The 19,495-nt window shown below is 39.6% G+C and overlaps 1 protein-coding gene and 1 long non-coding RNA gene across 2 annotated transcripts in view; one reads left to right on the top strand and one right to left on the bottom strand.

The window, feature by feature from the left end:
• The first annotated feature begins 52 nt into the window (after positions 1 to 52).
• On the top strand, positions 53 to 4,125 carry MAIP1 (matrix AAA peptidase interacting protein 1). Its single transcript, XM_042874430.1, has 5 exons — positions 53 to 370; positions 1,089 to 1,160; positions 2,463 to 2,589; positions 3,437 to 3,587; positions 3,868 to 4,125. The coding sequence occupies exons 1-5, from the start codon at positions 53 to 55 to the stop codon at positions 3,944 to 3,946; spliced, it is 747 nt and encodes a 248-aa protein (XP_042730364.1). The 3' UTR covers positions 3,947 to 4,125.
• A 13,990-nt stretch (positions 4,126 to 18,115) lies between these two features.
• The window catches only part of LOC122181788, a 47,210-nt gene continuing 45,830 nt past the window's right edge, over positions 18,116 to 19,495 (bottom strand). The window contains exon 4 of the long non-coding RNA XR_006179582.1: positions 18,116 to 18,406. This is a non-coding gene — a long non-coding RNA (uncharacterized LOC122181788). The remainder of the gene's footprint in view (positions 18,407 to 19,495) is intronic.

Here is a 19,495-nt window from a genome sequence, read left to right as displayed (position 1 = left end):
GCGGAGCGGCGCTCCAGCGGACGTGCCGGGGTCGGGGCGCACCGCCGCCATGATGGCGCTGCGCGCTGCTCCCCGGCGCGCACGGTGGCTGGCGGGCGCGCTCCTGGCGCCAGGGGCGGCCCGCGCAGCCCCACGCGCAGCGCGCGTCCCGGCTCCGTCGCCGCCGTGCCCCCTCCCCGCGCTCCCCGCCGTGCGCTTCGCCAGCAGCGGGACGCAGGGGACCGAGGGAGAGGGGCCGCAGCGGCGGGTGGTGGTGGTGCGCATCACCAACCCCCTGGCCTGGCTCCGTACCCGCTTCTACTACCTGCTCATCCGCCTCTACTTCGACTCGGAGTTCAGCATCGAAGAGTTCACGCGCGGCGCCAAGCAGGTGAGACCCGGCGCGCCGGCCGGTGGCTCTGGGTTTAATTAATCAGCGGCGCAGAGCGGAGGGCGTTCAAATGCCTGGGGACGCGAGAGGGAGCCGGGCAGAAGCACGCCGCGCTGTTTTACTTTGCCCTTCTTTTCTCGTTAATTTTTACGCGCGGTAAAAAGCTCAAAGCACGCTGTCAGCATTTCGCGTGTGCGCCGTTTGGACACGCTGAGGTGCCGCTGCGTGTAGCGCTGCCTACAGAACTCAGGAAGATAGGAAGCTGTGTGCCTCCGAGGTGTTGGGACTACAGTAGATTCAAAACCAAATTATTTTAGTCCCGAGCATCTGTTTTGAGTGGGACTGGGAGGTGGCCTTGGAAGAGGCTGGGCAAGGGGGCAGTCAGGGAAGAGAACATGGATCGTTTGAATTACTCAAAAAAAAAGAGTAAAAACAGCTGCAGGCCATTGTGATGTTTTCACAGAAAGGCACTTGTTTGCCTTTTACCAAAACTGTTGTGCTTTAAATGAGAATGGGAAGAACTCTTAGTACTTTTACCAGTTAACAGAATCCCTTTTTTAATGCTGGAATGGTTTTGTTCCAGAGGTGATATACCCTGTAAACGTTGAAGTCTTAAATTGTGCAGTGTTTAGGTAGCTTGTCCTATAACACTGTATTTGCCCAAAGAGTAAGCAAACCCCAAATTATTTATTTATGTATTTCTCTTTTATTTCTGCAGGCCTTTTCCGTTGTTTCACAGCTGCTGTCTCAGCGAAAACTTGACCTGCTGGATGGCCTGGTTTCAACAGAGGTAAATACTTCCATCTCTATTTCTGCCAGTTGATGTTTTCTATTATGAAATAAAATTATGATGAAAAAACGTTCTTGCTACTAAACAGAGACCAGTTGCCAAAAGGATTTCTGGTGTACCTGTCATTTATGAATTCCAAATTGCTGATGTTGTCTTGGCCTTCCCCAGGGACAGAGGTAGCATATGCATCAGTCAAGAGAAGGAGGTGCTTCAGGGCTGCATGTGCCCTGTTCCTGGATTTCAGCTTGGTTTGTGCTATTACCACCAATGCCTTTGCTACACAATTTTTGGCACAGTTATAGTGCATCCCTGCTGGATGCACTAAATATCTTACCTCCTCTCTGAGCAGAGTTAGCAATAGGCTGTAATTTTTTTCTACAGATATTTTGAAAAAACATCTCCTTTTCCTCTGTTCATCTTAAATTCTTCAGATGATTGGGGTAGCTCATGATCAGAGTGTGCAGGAGCCAAGACTGATACCGCACTACTGTCTTGCTCTGGCCAGTGAAATTCATACTTGCCATGCACTGGAAGCTAATGTCCTCTGGTGAAGATGCACATACTTCCATGCAATCTCTGAATTTATTTTTCAAAAGTGGCAGTTCAGGTTAGGATTAAAAACTGAATATGAGTTAAAGGTGTGCTACATGACTTAGTCTTTCCTTGTGATGCCTCCTTTTGTGGTGCTTGAGGTGATGCTTCTGTTCTGCTAGCGCACCACATCCTTTCTACGTAACGCAGCTGTGTACATCTTAGGATGCTCAAAAGCTACAACTGTGAGTGTGATCTGTAAGTTAAGTCCTAAAGGAACGGTTTTCCACTCTTTACTGATTGGCAAATGTCTAAACGTTTTCCAGTGGGAATGTGGATCCTGAAATGGCAAAGTTAAACTTAGTGGTAATGGAACTGATTTACAAAGAAATTGGTGAGAACTGAGAAATGATTGAATCAAAACGTAAGGAATGTGCATATAGCGAAGTCAGCAGTGCGAAGGCAGAGTGTAAGTATCTTTGTGGAAGCAAACTGAACTGGTATTTTCTGGACTTATGCATTGCTATGCACCTCCTGCTTTGACAGTATATTTTCTAAACATTTTCATCAAATTGAGTATTAAATGGATCTTGTTTAGTATGGTTAACTAGGGCTTGGGAGTGCCCAGTGCTTTGCTCATTCTTGCTGTATGTTTTACAATGTTCAACAAATGTTATTCCAATATAGCTCATTTTATTAACTGTTATAGATAATAAGGTTGCTACTTCAGCTTCCTAATGAAGAACTAAGCATGAGTTTTTCTGAACTTAGGTACTTCAGATGTTGAAGGAAAAGATTTCTTCACTTTCTGAGAACCATAGGGATGCTTTAGCAGCTGACATGGATGCAATCATGTACACAACAGAAGGAGATGTTCGCATTTACTATGATGATGATGGTATGCTACAATTCTAAAACATTTTTGCAGTGGGTGGGCTTTTTCCTGGCTTTGCTCTCTGTACAAGTGGGTTTTTTTAATGTTTTTCCTTTCTTGTTCTTTTGCTTGTACTTCTGTACATAGTTCCCTAATTTCTTTTTAAACCAGAACTTGATACTGTTTGTAAATTATGGTATTGTTTTGACTTCTGTGTAGGTTTTGTTCATTCCATTTTCATGATTTTGACTCTCTGTTGTTAGTCCTTAATCTCAAAGCACTCGAGCAGTGACTGTTCTATATGCAGAAGGCTGATTGCTTTAGCAATGAAAATACATACGTTCTGGGAATAGTAATTAAAGCTGGATAATGAAAGACGTTTTACTGTCTTCACTACTATTCTGCTTTCATGGGATATAGTTACAGAACACTGGTTATTTTTTTAAGCTAGTGTTAACCTCAAACAAGTTTTCTTTTGTTTAAATACTAATACTGCATGCTGTCTTCTGTCAAACACAGTTGAGGTGAGTCTTGGAATCAGAATTTCAGTTTTTCAAACCAATTGAGATTTTTTTCCTGCTTTTGAAGGTAGAGATTTTTTTTTTCCCTGTTCACTTCTGAAATTTAACTCCCTTACCTTTTTTTGTAGTATAAATAGTTGGTTTTTGACCTTGTGATAGCCAACTTTTTTATACTGTTAGATTGTATACGTTCTCAAGAGGTAAGCTCATAAATTACATACCTTTCTCCTGATTGTATTTTTGTTACTGCTTAACAACACAAATATTGCTTTAAACAGCTTTATTGTGAATTATTCTGTTATACATTTATTCATAACCATGAAGTCTACATTATGCTTTATTTCCAACAGGAAGAAAGTTTGTTAGTATCCTGATGCGTTTCTGGTATCTGAATAGTGCTAACCTACCTGATGAAGTACCAGGTGAAACCAAAGTCTTCCAGATTATGTTTGGAGATGAAAGCACAAAGGAAAAAAGACATATTTTAACAGCAAACTATGAGTAAGTTTCCTTGCCCCTTGTATGTTAGCTGTGTGGAAACTAGTTTGGAACTGAAAACGTATGTTGTGTCAGTGCAGAACACATAGTAAGTACTTACAGTATGTAAGCAATTAATATATTTTTTCCTCTTTGGTGCATAAGCATCGTTCTATGAGGTTTCATAGGAATAATACAGAAGTGAAGTATTTCCTTCCTGAATTTCTTCCTTGTTGATACTAGTATCTCTTTAAAGATTAAGTAAATTTTAATGACGCTTTGATTACTTTGTTGTCTTTTCCAGGTTCCAAAGGGAATTTACAGAAGGAGCAAAACCGGACTGGACAATTACACGAATTGAACATCCAAAGCTATTAGAATAAATGCCTTCTGCAGAATCTTTGTTATAAATGTTCTGTTGTTACAAATATCAGACGTTTTGGTCTATTTTTTTTCCCTCTTTTCCAAAAGGAGGGAAGAACTTTGTATGTTTGATTTACCCAAAATTGTTTCTGAAGTTTACACTATGCTGAAACTTTGCAATAAAGCCTTTTCCACGGAACAGGCTGGTACAGATTTAATTGGTACTAGTGCTCATCCAAGGCGTTTAGATGGCACATTTTCACAAAGGCCAGTATAATGGGGATGCTGACTTCTTGTATTCTGAGAAGAAAGAAATGGTACTACAACACTTCTGTGGCTGCTGACCCTTCTAAATTACCTTCATATGTTTTTTTCCCCAGGGACTGTGCAGTATGTAACTGAATAATATGCAAGATGAAATAGCAGTAGATGGACTTCTTAAATTGTCTATCTTCAACAGTTCAGTTTGAGGTAATGTCATTATTGAATGTATTTGAGATTAGGAAACTTAGAGCCATTATTAGTGTTTGGTGTGAGATTGGAATAAAAAAAAACTCGTTAACATCACCCTGGGAAAATGGATCGTAGATTTTTTTTTTTATAATAAAAATGATGTTCCTTTCAATTCAGTAACACAGATAATTCCAAGTTCAGAAGTTTGTGTTAGAATGATCAGTCTAAAACTTGAATTTAAGAGGACCTGATAACGTAGCTAAATGAATTCTTGAAACTGCTTGTAGAAGAAATGAGCAAATCATTATATAAAGACATAGAAAATCTAAAATCCCTTTTAGATTTCTTGTACAGTTGTTAGATGGTAGTGGGCATAAGCACAGCACAGGTGGTCAGGGTGCAGAGGGGAGCTGTGTTTCAGTACTGGCCACTTCTGAAGCAGTTCAAACCCCTTCATATGCTGTTAATATCTCTTTTTCAGTTAGACTGTATTGTGTTCCAGCTCCAAAACCCTATGGTTTGACCTTGAGTGTCCCCTCTGGTGCTTTCTCCCAGCAGCTCCAGGTGGGGCCATTCTCCACAGCTTTGGTGTAGAGCACATTTTTTACATCTCACCTTGTCCAGGTTGGCTCTAGGGCTACTGCATGAACTATCTCCTTTTAATTTGTACAAAGGCTTGTTGTTGCTCAGGGCTTTAAGTAAAATCATTTTTCTGGGTCACTTGGTAGAAGGAGGTTACAGTCAGACTGTAATCCAGTGCGTGTGTTGTCCAGAAATCCACAACACATAAAAAAGCTTGTGTTTCCTTTTTGCTAGTTGGTGGGGATGTAGAGGTTATTTTGTTGATCGCATCTACAAGGATCTGATGAACTGGACTTCCTGACCCTACTTTGCACTATGGCAAAACTGGTTCTCAGAATTGGGCTATATTACTAATTATATATATTACATGTTATATATGTAATGCAATACTCTTTTTCTAAGACTTTCTCCATGTTTTGGCATAACAAAGAAAAGTGACTTCTCAGTTGGTTTTCTGTAGTTGTGAGATGAAACTGAGTACATTTGGAGGGACTGAGGATTTGATGAATGTAATTTTCTCATAGATCACAACTGAGGTCAGGCAAGATGAGCATTTCTTACAGAATTGATCAAATGATGTGAGAAGAGTTTGTAATGCAAGTCATAGTCTGTAGCCTCTGTTCCATGGCTCTCATTCCGGAAATAAACATTCCTTTTTCATAGAAGAATTAATTGGTCAGTGTTAGAACTGCAGTGATAAGACTTGTTTGCCGCCTTAGTACTGTGCTAAAAAAAGTACAGACACTTGTCTGGACTTTCAGTGCTTATTATTGCCTGAGTTACGATGAATTGCATGAGTTGTATGTTAAGAACGTTGGTTCTGTGTGGAACAGATAGCAGTGAATATTATGACTATACCAAGCTTTTACATTTCTTTCTAATCAGAATTGAGAAAGAGATCTGTGGTAATGTGATGGGGAGAATGCCAGTGGTCTTAGAGTTTGAGCTCTTTAATTCTTTTAGTTGTCCGTGGGGATTTTTCCCCTCTTAACTATAGCTGGTTTTGAAATATGCTTTAACATTATCTCCAGTCATTTTGAATATATCGGTATCCAATACTGCAGTTATCTTAACCTTCTAAATTTTTTCTTCTTGTCTGAAAATCTCTGATAAGAGCATGTTAATTGCAAGACTTAAACCAGTATTATTCATTGGGTGGTGTGGAAATACTTCTCTTTTATGTTCTTCAAGGTGAAAATAAATAAATAGATAAACCTCCTGGCTTTGCATTGCCAGCCTAAATGTAGCTGCTCCAACCACTGTAAGGTACAAAATGGGTTTAGTGAATATATTGGTAGATACTATGAAGACTGTCCCAAGTTCTCGTGGCTAAAAGGATATGGAGTTGTTTTACATAGTTCTCATCCAAGATTTACAGTCAAAGCTGGGGAGGAATATTGTGCTTTTACTTCAGCAATTTCCAGTGATGTCACTCAAACAACTTACCCAAAACTGATACAAATAATTTGTGTTACAAAGCTTTAAAAAGAGCAAAAGATGCTTTGCTAGAGATATTTTCCTGATTTAGAAATAAGCAATAGACATTCTAAAGAAGTGCACGTACCATGCTGTGTGTGGTTTTGCTGTGCTTCCTGCCAAAAATAAGGGGAAAATAAAGTAAATCCAGGGTTAGTTCTCGACTTAAAAAGAACAAATATATATTGAAGAATGAATGTACTGCCCCAAAACTGCTGAAAGGTATCACTAGAACAGCGTGGGCTTCTGTGTCACAGCATGCGTTCTTGCTCCTAAATTATCTTGCTTACCTTGTCTTAGACTTCACTTTAGAAATATGTTTGGATTTGAGTGTGCTTTATTTGCCTTCCATCTCCTTTTCTGACTTACACTTTTTTCCACTTTTGCTGCTGTAAGTCATGGGTAATTGTAGTTGTGCTTTACAGTCTATGCATCCCATACATACAAATCTGGAATATTTGCAGACTTTTTCACACAGGCTGTAGTAATTCTTGAAAACAATTCTTGTTACTAGGTTTGTTAGTGAGTTTTAGGGTAATATCCATCCTGTTAGTCAGGCTGAAGTTACTGATTCATTTTACACAGAGCATTGAGGTTACAAGGTGTCTGGACTAGGAATGAACTATGAGATGTAAAATACCACATAATTCTCATTGAGTAAAATGTGCTTCTTTAGGTTCGTACAGGGTTTGAGAAGACTACGTTCATCAGAAACTGTGGACATGTTTCCTGTTACTGTGACTGCTCAATTGTGAACAGTTGCTTGGTACATTTTCAGTTCAAATCCAACTAGGTTTTGACGAGTGTCAATTAATTCTGGCTGAGAAAGCCCCATTAATTTGCACATCTCACCAGTAGATGGCCTTGGTTACACAGCTGGGAAGTGGCTAACGTTAATGAATGTAAGTGGGATAAAGGATAAAATGGTAGAGGTGCTTACTCCCATTCGAGAGCTGTTTAAGTCATTTAGATTTAAGAACATTAGTCTTGATGTTCTTACGGGCTTTCATCCTGAGTCAGCCATAGCGTCATCTCTCTGTGCAGTGCCAACCTATTTGGAAGTGGTGATTTCACAGCACAAAAGATGAGTTGTAGATGTGTATTCATTCAGGCACCTCAGTGTCTGACACAGCAAACCTTAGTTTTGTATTCACATTTTAAAGTATGTTTGTCGTGTTGATTTTTATTCTTTTCCTAGTGTTGTTCTGATTAATTTGGAGTCTACATTCAGCTTTTTTCGGTCTACGAGGCATGTTCAAGTGTAACCTGGCCTTTACAGGCAGTTATACTTGGTTATTTTCAAGTCTTATCAGTGCAAAATTGCTCAGAAGTAAAAATCAATTGTTTGCCCTTCAAAAGTGAGTGAGTTTAGTATTTCCCTTTAGTTGTGTTGTGGTTAAACTTATTTTCTGTCTGATGTGCTCCAGCCACATTGGCTGCAGGTTGGGGGCCTTTTAGGTTCTTTGCAGGCTGTGTGCTCATCATGTCTCTGGCTTGCATGGGTTGGGATACAAGCACGTGTGCTAGAGAAGTGTTTTTGTTTTTATTCCTCTTTCACGTGTGGATCTGAAGCCTCAGCTTATAAGCACTGCACCAAGCACAGGAAGAGGCATTTAGCTGCTAGCGAACTGAGCATTGCTTGTATAGCTGTGCTTTCATTCTTCTAAGGGAGAAGCAGCTGGCCTAAATGGAGTTGCACAGTGAGTACTGCCCGCAATAAGTTGTAGGGATATGCTTCCTTATCTTTCACCTTTTCCACTGTTGATGTGCTATTCTTTCATTTTTCTTACAATCCTGCTGTATAGGGTTGTTGAATAGCTATACAGCTGTAGCGCTGTTGAAAACACTCCTCAACTCTCTGTCTCTTAAACATATTTAAATGATGTATGCTTTTTCATAGTAAGCTCCTATTGAAGTTGGTGGGAAGATTGTCAGTGAGCTGTAATGGGAGGGGCGGAGTGTAGCTTTTTTGCTACCTTTGAAGTGATTCCCTCAGAAGTACAGGAGAGTTAAAGTTAGATGTGTTGTAGTTTCCCTGTGTGCCACTTTGTCCCTCTTCTGTCACAGAACAGGACTCTTCATAGCGACTTTTGTTTCACAGTGCTCAGGAACTGAGCGATGTGAACAGGACAAGCAAGCAAAGTACACATGTAAGCAAGGTTAGATCACAGAGCTGTCAGGTCAAGTGTGTCCACACAGACAAATCTAATGTTTTGGTGTTGGAAATTTTCTGTCTCCGATCTGCTAACCGTTGCACTCGGCAGAGGAGATGGTGTTTCAGCAAGGACTTAGCCCTTTGCCTCAAGGATGAGATTTAGTGTGTGTAGGAGGCAAGTGTTTACTTAAACATTTGTCTAGATTATATGTTACATTTGACAGTAACCTTTTACATAATAAGCTACTCTTGTACTCTGATTTGTGCATGAGGGAACTATCTGGATTTCCAAAATAGGAACTGAAGTCCAAGTGTAAGGTTGCAGAGATTTCACAGTATGTTGTGAAACTGCCCAGGTAAAGTTACAGTAAATCAGAGCAGCTGTGGGTTGTCTCTGCCTTATGATAATTAGAAACTAGCAGAAACTTAGAAATCAGGAATGAAAAAGGTTGGGAGGAGGAGAAGGAATACCTTGACAATCCCTCTTTTGAATTTTCTGAAGCCACTTGGCACGTGCAACATCCATAACTTAAGTACCAGCTGCTCAATCTGGAGACCTAAAGCTTCCGTGGTGCAATTTGAGCATGGGAGTATTCTTGTTAAAGCCCATGGGTCTGTTAGCATGGTAGTTTGTGCACCCTGGTGTTATGCTGGTTTGGAATCTTCTACCCTCCTACCTATAGTACTGCCAGATCAGTACTTCTGATGTTTTTCGTTGGTTTTTTTTTTTTTTTTTTTTTTTTTTAATTTAATGTATATATGGTCTTCTAAATCGAGAATCTGAGTAATGATTTGGGATTTTTATTTCTTTTTGGAGGAAAGAGAGTTGAGGAACTGCAGTATGAAATGAAGAACAAGTTAATGGAAGTGAATTTGTGTAGCCCATAACTCATGTCATGCAAGGCATTGACCATTGAACAAGTGAACATTTAATCGCTGCTTGCTTGATCAGGGTGGAAACAGAATCATAAAGTGGTCTGTCCTGGATTGACAGATTGAAATCTCATTTCTTTTATGTTCAAAGTACATATATTATTAAAATCCGTAATGAGCTCTGCAGGCACATTGTGCTTTTTAATTACTATTGGCGTAACTTCTATCTCCACTTGAGGCCAAAACCCCTGTATTAGAACCCTCTGAGCCGATAGCCTGTTCCCTATGCTTCTGTCATTAGCATTAAGCCAGCTGTTTTCTGAGGTAGCAGGTATTTTCATAGGTAGAACAAAATGTTTTTAAAAGCCTTATCTTATTTTTTCCTCCCACAGCTTCTGCCTTAGAAAACCATAAGAAATCACTAGTCCTCTGGGTGTAGTGTGCAGTGTTTGTTGGCAAGGGTTAGGATTTCCATTTGACTTCTGCTGAGAAGTACTTTCAAAAGACATAATTCCTGCTGCTGTCATTCAAGCATGGTGCAACCCAGCATTGAAAGAATTAAGCTGCGTGACTACACTCTTGCTATCATGTTCCAGCTCTTGGTCTCAGAGGAGGGTAAAACATTTGTACAAGTACTTGTAAAGGTGGTAAACTCACTGCGGCTTGGATTCCAAGCTATTACATTGAGGATATGCTTAGAACTTAACACTGTAGTGCATTTTTAGAAGCAAATTAATGGGTGATATTTTAAGTCCAAATTCATGTCAGCCTTCATCTTTGTCTCAACAGAGAGCTCTGCATTAAAGCAGTAATTATAATAAAACTTCTGGTATTGTGATTTGCGTTTTAAGGGAGGGTGGTTTTTTGCTACCCTTCACATTGTGGTGTTCTTTTTTTGTTTGCTTGTTTTTCATTCTTTCACCAGGAGTTAGGGATGGAAAAGTTTTTCCACTGCTGATATAGACTTCTGAGGAAAAAAGAGCCAAATTCTTTCTGATAAGTCATTCTCACATGGTTTGGGTTATAGCTCCAGTTCCTGGATTGTAAAGGAGATTTCTTCTGAACGCCACATTGATAAGGTTCATTATCTTTCTCTGCAGTGAAGGCTGTCATTCCTCATGAAATCATCAGTGTGTCTCTCCTGTATGGGAACTGCTGAGCCACGGCCTGAACCTCTGATTGATCACCTGAGGGGAGCCATGAGTCAGCCACAGGAGCACAGGTGAAGGCAATTCAGCTGTGCTGTCAGAAGGGGAGGAGCCATGCTCCACTCCTCCTAGACCTATTTAAGAGCTGGCTACCACAGGGGAAGGATCTCATCTGGAGATCCCTCCTTCTGGTGTTTTGTGGTGAGCCCAACTAAGGGTAAGCCTTCCGTTTATTCTCTTTTGTTATTATAATCTACTTCTCTTAACTTTCATGTTTATTTTGTGATTGTAACATCTTAATATCCATTGATTATACACTCTCCCAATCAGTTTTCTTCCAGTATGGTGTCCTTGGGCACAGCTTGAGACCCTGAGGTCTCCTGAGGCACAGGAGACCCTGATACCTCAACCCTGATGCGTTTTGCAGCTTCTTGCTTTTATTTCACTGAAGCGCGTGGGTTTCAGGCAGGGTCAGCTGCATGAAACATAGTCCTTGCATTCTACTGGAGATTCCCTTAAGTCATTTAATGGCTGCTTCTGGCAAATACTGAAATTATAATAGCAGGAATAGAGGAAGGGGACCAAAGGTTGTTGGTAATGTGAGATTCAAGTAAAGAGGAAACTCTGACTTTTCAGAACAGAAGCTGTAACAACCCGGGAAGTATGTTTTGAAAAACCGAGCAAAATAAAATCATGGAGACTCTCTCCAGTGTTCTGGCTGGACGTTGTTTTCTGCTAACCTCTGTTAAAAGTAATTTAAATGTTAAATATTTTCCAAAATTTCAGTGTTGTACTTGTTTGGATATGTGACAAATCATATCAGAAATTATATGAGAAATTATTCTTTCAACTAATAGGTTGACAACCTAAATAAACAACAGAATCTGTGATCCAAGACCTTTGTTCTTTTTTTAGCCACAGTCAGTGCCTTCTCTCAGTCTGCAATCTGATTTGAACTGTGGCTAATTCAGGGCCTGATATGTAGAATTTCTGTCCATTCAAAAGCACTCATCTAGCCAATCTTGTGAGCACAAATGCTTACTTTTTTTCCTTTAGTTTCTGTGCTGCTTTATGAAGATGGTGGCCCTGAAATTTGATTTTTCCTTACTGCTAAACTTTTTTGAACTGTTGCTGGACATCTGCTTAGCCTTGTCTGTACCATTTGAGTGTAGAATGATGTACGAAACCAAGGATTTAATTGGATTTGTTGCTTGCTTTGTCTAGCTGGTTTGCTGCACTTTGTTGTTTGTAAGAGATAGTGTGGGGGAATTTGAAATCCTTTTCTCATCTCTTTCAAATCCTTGTTCACATTCACAACAGGCTGCCTGTTTTAGTAATCGTCCGTATTTCCCCCTAGTGGACTACGTTTCCTGTGTTCTTTGTGAACAGCATCATATGGAATAGTTTTGCCATTTTCACATTCTCATGTTTGTCATTTGACAAACCATTTTGAAGATGTTATCTGGAATATATATGCCTCTCCCAGGTGTGTCACATCTCCGTGTTCCTCATTCCTGAATGGGACCGGTGTGAAATCTGTACACGCATCTCCATATGTTTCCATTTTCTTTGCCCACATTTCTCTTTCATTTTCTTCTTGAAGTCTTAACATCATATTGCAGTGTGCCTTGACTGAGTGCATGGTAATTGCACATAGGGGTACTGAAGGGAAGTGACTTGGTCGTGTCACTTCAGATGTTCCGAAGCTGATAGTCCAGGTTATTGGTGAAGACATCTGAAAATGTTTTCCTGTATTTTTTTTCTAAATCCTGCATCCAGCATACTTCACAAAGTAAATCACTGAATAACCTTGTAACTTCTGCCATCACAGTTCTAAATGTTGCAGTGCTTCCTGATTGATATTCACAGGGTTGAAGTTGCACATATCCTGTCATTTTATCATGAATTATTTTGAGTCATGTTTTATTTGCATGCCTTTTCCTTGGGAAGAGAGAGATTTGGATTTGTAATCTTTTTTTTTTTTTTTTTTTTTATTTTTTATTTTTTATTTTGTCCTCCAAGGCAAGAGCAGAGCGTGCTGTATGGAGTATCTTCAGACAGTGTGCAAGCTACTGAGTGATTGATGTTGTACTGAGGAGGACCTGCTGGAATTCTTAAACTGCACTGTAGAGCTGTAGATGTGTGCAGGCATCGTTAGGCAGGTTTTTGTTACATGGTTTTTTTTAATTGGATTCCAGAAGAAATCCTTGTGTCAAAAGGCATGAATTCTTCAGAAAGGCCAGAAGGCATGTGTAAATGCATGACATGGCAAAGTAATCAGACCGTTTTAAGTTTTGTTTCACTTTACCTACCTTCCTTATGCTTAGCTCTTGGCTACAATGAAATTCCTAAAGAACAGCTGGATGTTGTTATGATTGTGTATTGCTTCATATTTTCTGTTTGTCTTCAGTATTGGTACTGCCTTGGTACATGCTTTAAAGGCATGTATTTGGCTTTTTTGGGATCTGGTTGTTTCTATGCCATCTAATGAAGCTCTAACTAACCTTTTAGCTGTGATTTTCACTTAATACTGTGATTGAGATGATGCATAGTAAAGGATCCCATGGAAGGATTTTTTTCAGAGTAACATCCCCAATTCCCAGTAAGTAGTTTGTGAGGTTGTACTGCAGAAACGGCAATAATTGTAAATAGGTTTTTTTTTTTTTTCAACATACTTGGCATTCTTAGACACGAAGTTCTTGTCTGGTCAGCTGCTAAATGCAGTAGGCTGGGGGGAGATGGCATTATGTGCTGAAGGAAAGGTATTTTTTTATTTTAATGAATGCCAGCAGTATTTCACAGGTGGGATTCAGTCCTAATCAAGCAAACAAATCATAACTATTCCTGAATTAGACCATTCAAGTCAAGCATTCCTAGCTGGACTTCCTTCAATGAAGAGGATGGAAATATATGTGATATGTGATATAAACAAGATAGAGCAAACTCAAACCCTGAATCACATAGCACCTCCTGGCAAAGGAAGCAGGCAATGTAATTTAGTTGTAAATTGTTATACCAAGATGTCAGCTGTGTTTGAAGACTGATGTTGACACTGCAATAAAGACACAGCTCTTTGAGCTGTTTCAGGTCTAAATATGCGCTCTCTCTTGAGCTTGGCTTTCAGACCAGCGTTTTCTGGTTTTGATGAAGATAAGAGAGGTGATAAAAGAGCAACTCGTGCCGTTGGTGAGCAACATTGAAGAACCAACCCTTAAGTTTCTGCAGAGCAGAGTCACAGTTCTGTACTGGAACAGATATAATTTCAGGTAGTGCTCTTACAGGGTAGAAATGAGTTAACGTACTGTATTCTGGGAAACATTATTTTATGTGCTGCACGCAGTGAAAGTCTGATCATACTGAGTTATGAGTTTTCATTATTTTTCACCTCTCTTGTACTTTTAGTGTGTATGGCAACACAGGTGAAAATCTTAATTTTCATTTTTAAGAAGTCTCAAAATTTTTCTGTAGGACATAAGCTATATATTTTTTTTCTATAGCATTGTCACACAGTAACTCAAATTCCAGTTTTTGAAAGCAAGTTTATAGGAACGTGGGAGCACAGGTGGAAGCAATTCAGCTGTGTGACTGGAAGGGATGCAGCCTGGCTGCACCTCTCTTAGACCTCACTGAAGGGCTGGCTGCCATAGGGGAAGGATCTCTTTCTGGAGACCCCTCCTTGGTGATGCTTTCCCCTGCAAACCTGGAGTCTTCTGATACAGGTGAGCGATCTTCTTCCCTTCCTTTGTAGCACTTCCCTGTTGTGCCGGTCCTTCTGTCATTGTACCTCTGTTGTAATGCCTTTCCCTTTATGTTGGTCTGTCCCATTGCTACAGCTGCTTAAGTCAGCTCACGTAGGACATGACTTAAAACCAATTCAGAGTCTTGTAAATGACTGGCTTTTATTTTTGTTGTGCTTTAGGACAAGCTTTAGCAGGGAGCTGGAGCACTCCACAATACAAGGTGTCCTACCAGTTATTCAATAGAAGTACCATGGATTGCATCCTTTTGCTCATTACATTTTGAAAATAGGATTTTTTTTTTTGTTTTGAATTGTGACCAGAAGGCCTATCATACTGCAGGTTTTCTGACTGTTCCCCAGTTTGGTGTGTTGTAAGAACTGCTTGGAATGTGTTCTTGAGTCTTATTGTGTGTGTTGCTTTGTCTCAGAATGGAAGCAATGACTTATCACTGGATGCAGCTTAAAGCTCTGCTTGCTGTGAAACCACATCTGTTCTATCCTTGCCTGGCTTTGGAACAGTAAACGGTTCTAAGGTGTTACATGCAGAGCAGCCTGGCTGCTCAGAACAGTTGTGTGTTGTGGTTTCTTGCGAGCAGCTCTACTCTCTGAGCCAGCCCTCTCCATGAATCAAATTGCCCAATGTTCGTGCTTCAAATACTGTGCTGACCTATATACCAGACTAAAGCTTCCTTTTCTAATGTTGACTTACGACTTAAGTGTCAGTGGCCTGTTTTTCTACACTATAGTTATTTTTCCTGTATAACAGTCCTCTGGGATGTGCAAAAGGCCAAATTCAGACTTCTTGGCAGTCGAGATGGGGGAAGAAGAAAAGGTCACTGCAGGACACTGATATAAAGTGGCAGACTTTGAAATAGTGCAACACAGCATTTTGGTTCAGAGATTTATGCACTGTACTACTTGCTAAAATAGGAGAAATGCAGCCCTGGTGTCTCTTGTAAGCTCTCTTCTTTGTTAGTTTACCTCAAAGCTTTTTCTTATACACTAAAACCCAACCTTCTTGTTAATGTTTCTGAAACATTAGAAGAAGGAAGCAGAAGATACTTTCAGCTTCATGTAGGTCTTTGGTTAACAAAAGAGCACTGTTCCTCTTTTGCAAAAAACAGAGAATAACCAGTGGCGACAAAAACTCTCTGTGCTCATCCTCGTGATTAGAGTACTGCTGCAGGATGTGATGCTTCTCAGGATCCACATGTGGCAGCAGTTAGCATAGTGCTGCTTACTGCCCCGCACCAGAAACAAGCTGAAGAAAAAAGTAAGGTGTACTCATGTCCTTTTTTTTTCCCCCTGGCTACTTATTCCCTCTGTTCTTTCTTTTTTGTTTAAAAAAGCGTGGCTTAGAACTGATTCAAAAGAGAGTATGGATTGCTCAAAAATCTTTGGATCCTTTGCTCACATGTCAGCCTGGCCCAGCAGTTGTTGGCTTTGAGAAATGCAAGAAATTAAGAGATTATTTCATGCAGTCAAAAATTGTGGAAATTGCTTAATATTTGTGGAAAAACAACAACAAAAGCACAGAGCTCTCCAAACTATTTTGTGTTGTTCTTGCTTTGAGTACGTACTTTCATTGAAGGCATCTTTCTGAAGTTTTTCTGCGTGTTTGGGGGTTAGGGCTGTGTGTTATCCAGTGCTGCTGAGACTAATTAATCCATACGCTTCTAGGAAATGGGGGGGTTTCCTATGTGAGGCATAACAATTGGTAACAGGATTCAGTAACGTAGCTGAAGCTTGTTTGCAGATGGAGATAATATACGTGCCTGAGCTAGCTGACTCTCCATGTGGAAGGAAGGAAGGACTTTGTATCTTTCCATCTGCAATGGCAGTTAAGACTCATTTTTCCATCAGGGCAGTGTACTTTAAGGAGTGGGTAGCAGCCTTGCCCAAGCTGTACTTCATTAATCAAAACCTTTTAAATGCAGTTGTGCCTGCTGCTGTCACCTGAGGCTTATGCTTTTCTACCTTCTATAGATTTTAAAGTACTGCAAGGAGTCAAATCTTTGGGCTTTCTTCTTTCCTTTTAGGAAGGCAAAATATTTCTCCTCCCAACCCAGGAAAATTTGAATACACTGGGATCACTGGCAGTCTCAGTATTCCACTTAAATATGTGTGTTTTTTTTTTTAATTTAGGTATGACTATTAACAAAACTCCTCACAAGATACTGAAATTATATCGTTCAAAAGATATGCATAGCATTCTCTTGTGCAGAAACAAGATCAGGATGGATGCCTTTGTGTTTAAAGTGTTCAGTTTGTGTTCTACACAGCAGAATGTAAGCTGAACGTTATCTGTAATTTTTATATCTATTGTATTACAGGCTGTAATCCCAGCTTCCTAAGTAACCGTATATTAAGATCCATGCACGGTCATTTTAGTTACAGATCAACTTTCAGTTGGTAAATCCACTTGTTGATTCTTCCATCTGATTGTCACTTTATTCATTTAAAAAACAAACAAAAAGTGCACGCACAACAATAAACCTTTTTTTTTTTCTAGAAGGCAGTCACAGATTTTTCTGAGCGCCAGTTTTAGAGTTGTCTGTTTCGTATGTTTAGGGGAAGGATGTTGTTGATTTGAAGATAATCAGTTGTGGTGCTGGGTTTTGAGGTGCAATGTTTCCAGCTGTGCAAGACCCCAGCTGTCTTCCAACGTGACTCAGCTGGGCCACGAGCTTGTCTGGTCTGTAACAAAGGGGCTCGGGATATGTGGTGTGTGACTGCTCCCTGAAGTGCTCCTATTTCATGTGGCGGAGCAGCAGGGACAAGGAACAGAGCAATGGTGTGCTTCAAACTGGTTTTGTGGATTAGGAAGCATTTCCTGAGAAAGAAAAGAGGGATAGGATGTAATAGCTCTCTGAGAAGGGTTCTGCTTTGGATTGCTGCAAGGAGCAATGCAGCAGTTGGGGCAGGCATGTTCTGCATGGTTCTCCCGAACGAAAAAAGAAAGATTCTTGAAGGACAGTTTTGGAACATTTTTATTCTTTCTGTATGGAAAGCATATGTTTTTCCTTAGCTTAGCAGTTACATTTTGTGAGTCTGCATGCACTGGCTTGAATGGGCTGTTTAGAAAGAATATGAAATGCTCCCTGGTGGTAACATTTATCCAGTCCCTGCTTTCTTCCAGAGAAAAGAATGGCCTTCTTTGTAAACATAATTCCTGGAGATGAAAGTATCAGAGCAAAGGGATTAGTGGGTGGGCTCTTCGATATTCCCCAAGTCTGCAAAATACCATTTTTCCACACACTAAAAAGAATTGCAGGCACATTCTTTCTCAGGAGATAACATGAAAGTTTTACTGAGAAGCAATCAGGAGTTCCCACGAGTGTATGGGAAATATCACAATGCAAAAATGCTTATTTACAAAATAAAGCATGGACCTAGCAGTGAGACACTGAGATGTTTGTCCATTGTAATGTTACAACCATGATGTAAAGCTCAAGTCTATTCTACCAAAGTTCCTGCCTTAACTAGGAGTTTTGATGCTCTCGGTGCAAGCTACTGCTATGAATGCAGTACAGTCACCCGTAACATAAAAGACTGAGGAGCATGATTGTCTGGAGTGATAAAAGCAAACAATGATGCTAATATTATGAATTGTTCAGTGCTTAATTGTTAGGGTTTGTTCATTTGTTTGCTTACTGGCATTAGGAATTCACAGATGTTAAATTCTTTGGTAAAACATCTATTTGTATCAGACAGAGGGCACCACCAATGCTTCCTTTGTCCTGAAGTTTCAAAAATACTGACCTTGGGATAGATAGATATGCACATGAGTTTTTCATTATTTTGCATTAAAACTCAGGTGGATTTAATTTATCTTAGAGATAACTTTGGCCCGGCGTATTTACAGAATTAGCCTGTAGTTCATTCATGGTTGATGTTTGGAAAAAGCATGCGAAGACTGAAGAAGTTAAATAAATAAAATTAGTTACTTATATAATTTGTTGTCTTGGTGCTCACCATTGTTGGTTTTTTTTTTTCCATCATAGTGAAGAGTTGTCTAATGAAACACTGATGTTTGATCATGATGTCAAAAGCCCTGTGGGGTAAGTAAAACAAATAGATGACTTACAAGTGAGCAAATACTACCAAAAAGCTATCAGCATGTGTGTCTATAAAGGAAAAATGTTAATCAGATAATATCTTGAAGTTATTTTTCTGTATGTGTATGTCTGTTTCTCAGTACATGAAAACAAAGCACCTGGTTTATGATTAGAGGAAGGTAGATTGGTTCATTGTTTCCTTCCCTCTCCAGCCACTTAGAACTCCTTTAGGTTGCTTCCTTTACTGAAGTTGTAGATGTGCAGAAATCAGGAGTGCTGCTGTCTGGTGTGTGGAGTGGTCAGTCACATTTGCCAGATAGTAGTGATTTTGTTATTGTGAGAACTTAATTTTGTACATGAACAGTGTTGGTAATGTATTTGTTGAAAACATTTATTTCAGAGATAATTCATAAACAAAAGAAAAAAATCGTCTGCATGCTTTTTTTGTTGTTGTTTCAAGCAATTCATCATAGCTGTAGATGTTTACAAATGAATGCTTCTTTTCTTACAACATTTGATAAGGATAATCTTAGTTTGATCCCAGAAATTTTTGTGATCACTGAAATTGGTGAGGTTTATTTCACCTTTCTGTGTGACAAATATTAGAAACAGTTTCATGAATCTAGTGCTACCATTTAGAGAAGGAAATTAAATAGAAATGTTTCAACATCTTAGAAATCTCAGGTAAAATTTGAGTTGGCAGATAGCTCTCATGAAAGCTGAAATGTTGCAAGGTCATTCTGTCCTCCCTGCTTGCTATTTGCTGAAAGAATAATTCCTGGAATCCTAGGTGATGTTTGGAAATGTGAACTTCTTATCTGAAAGTCAATGTTTCAGTATAATGCCTTTAAAGTTATCTTTTAGATTAGGACTTGATGAAAAGTGAGGAAAACATGAAGACTCATCTTAATAAAAAGGTTTCGTGCTCCTTCTTTTCCCTGATAATTGATCAAATCCTTTCCAGAATATCTCTAGCTAATTGTTATTTCCTTGTAATAATGTATGGTAAGTTGTAAAAACTCCTACGCTCAGGAGGGAAGTAGTCAGAAACGATGACAGTTTTGTTTTTTATACTTCTATGCGGA

This window comes from Lagopus leucura, unplaced genomic scaffold, assembly GCF_019238085.1.
Source record: "Lagopus leucura isolate 7727_CA_CO unplaced genomic scaffold, USGS_WTPT01 Super-Scaffold_100012, whole genome shotgun sequence".
Taxonomy (NCBI): Eukaryota; Metazoa; Chordata; class Aves; order Galliformes; family Phasianidae; genus Lagopus; species Lagopus leucura.
Note: the sequence above shows the minus strand (reverse complement) of the source record. Positions and strands in the feature narration are given on the sequence as shown.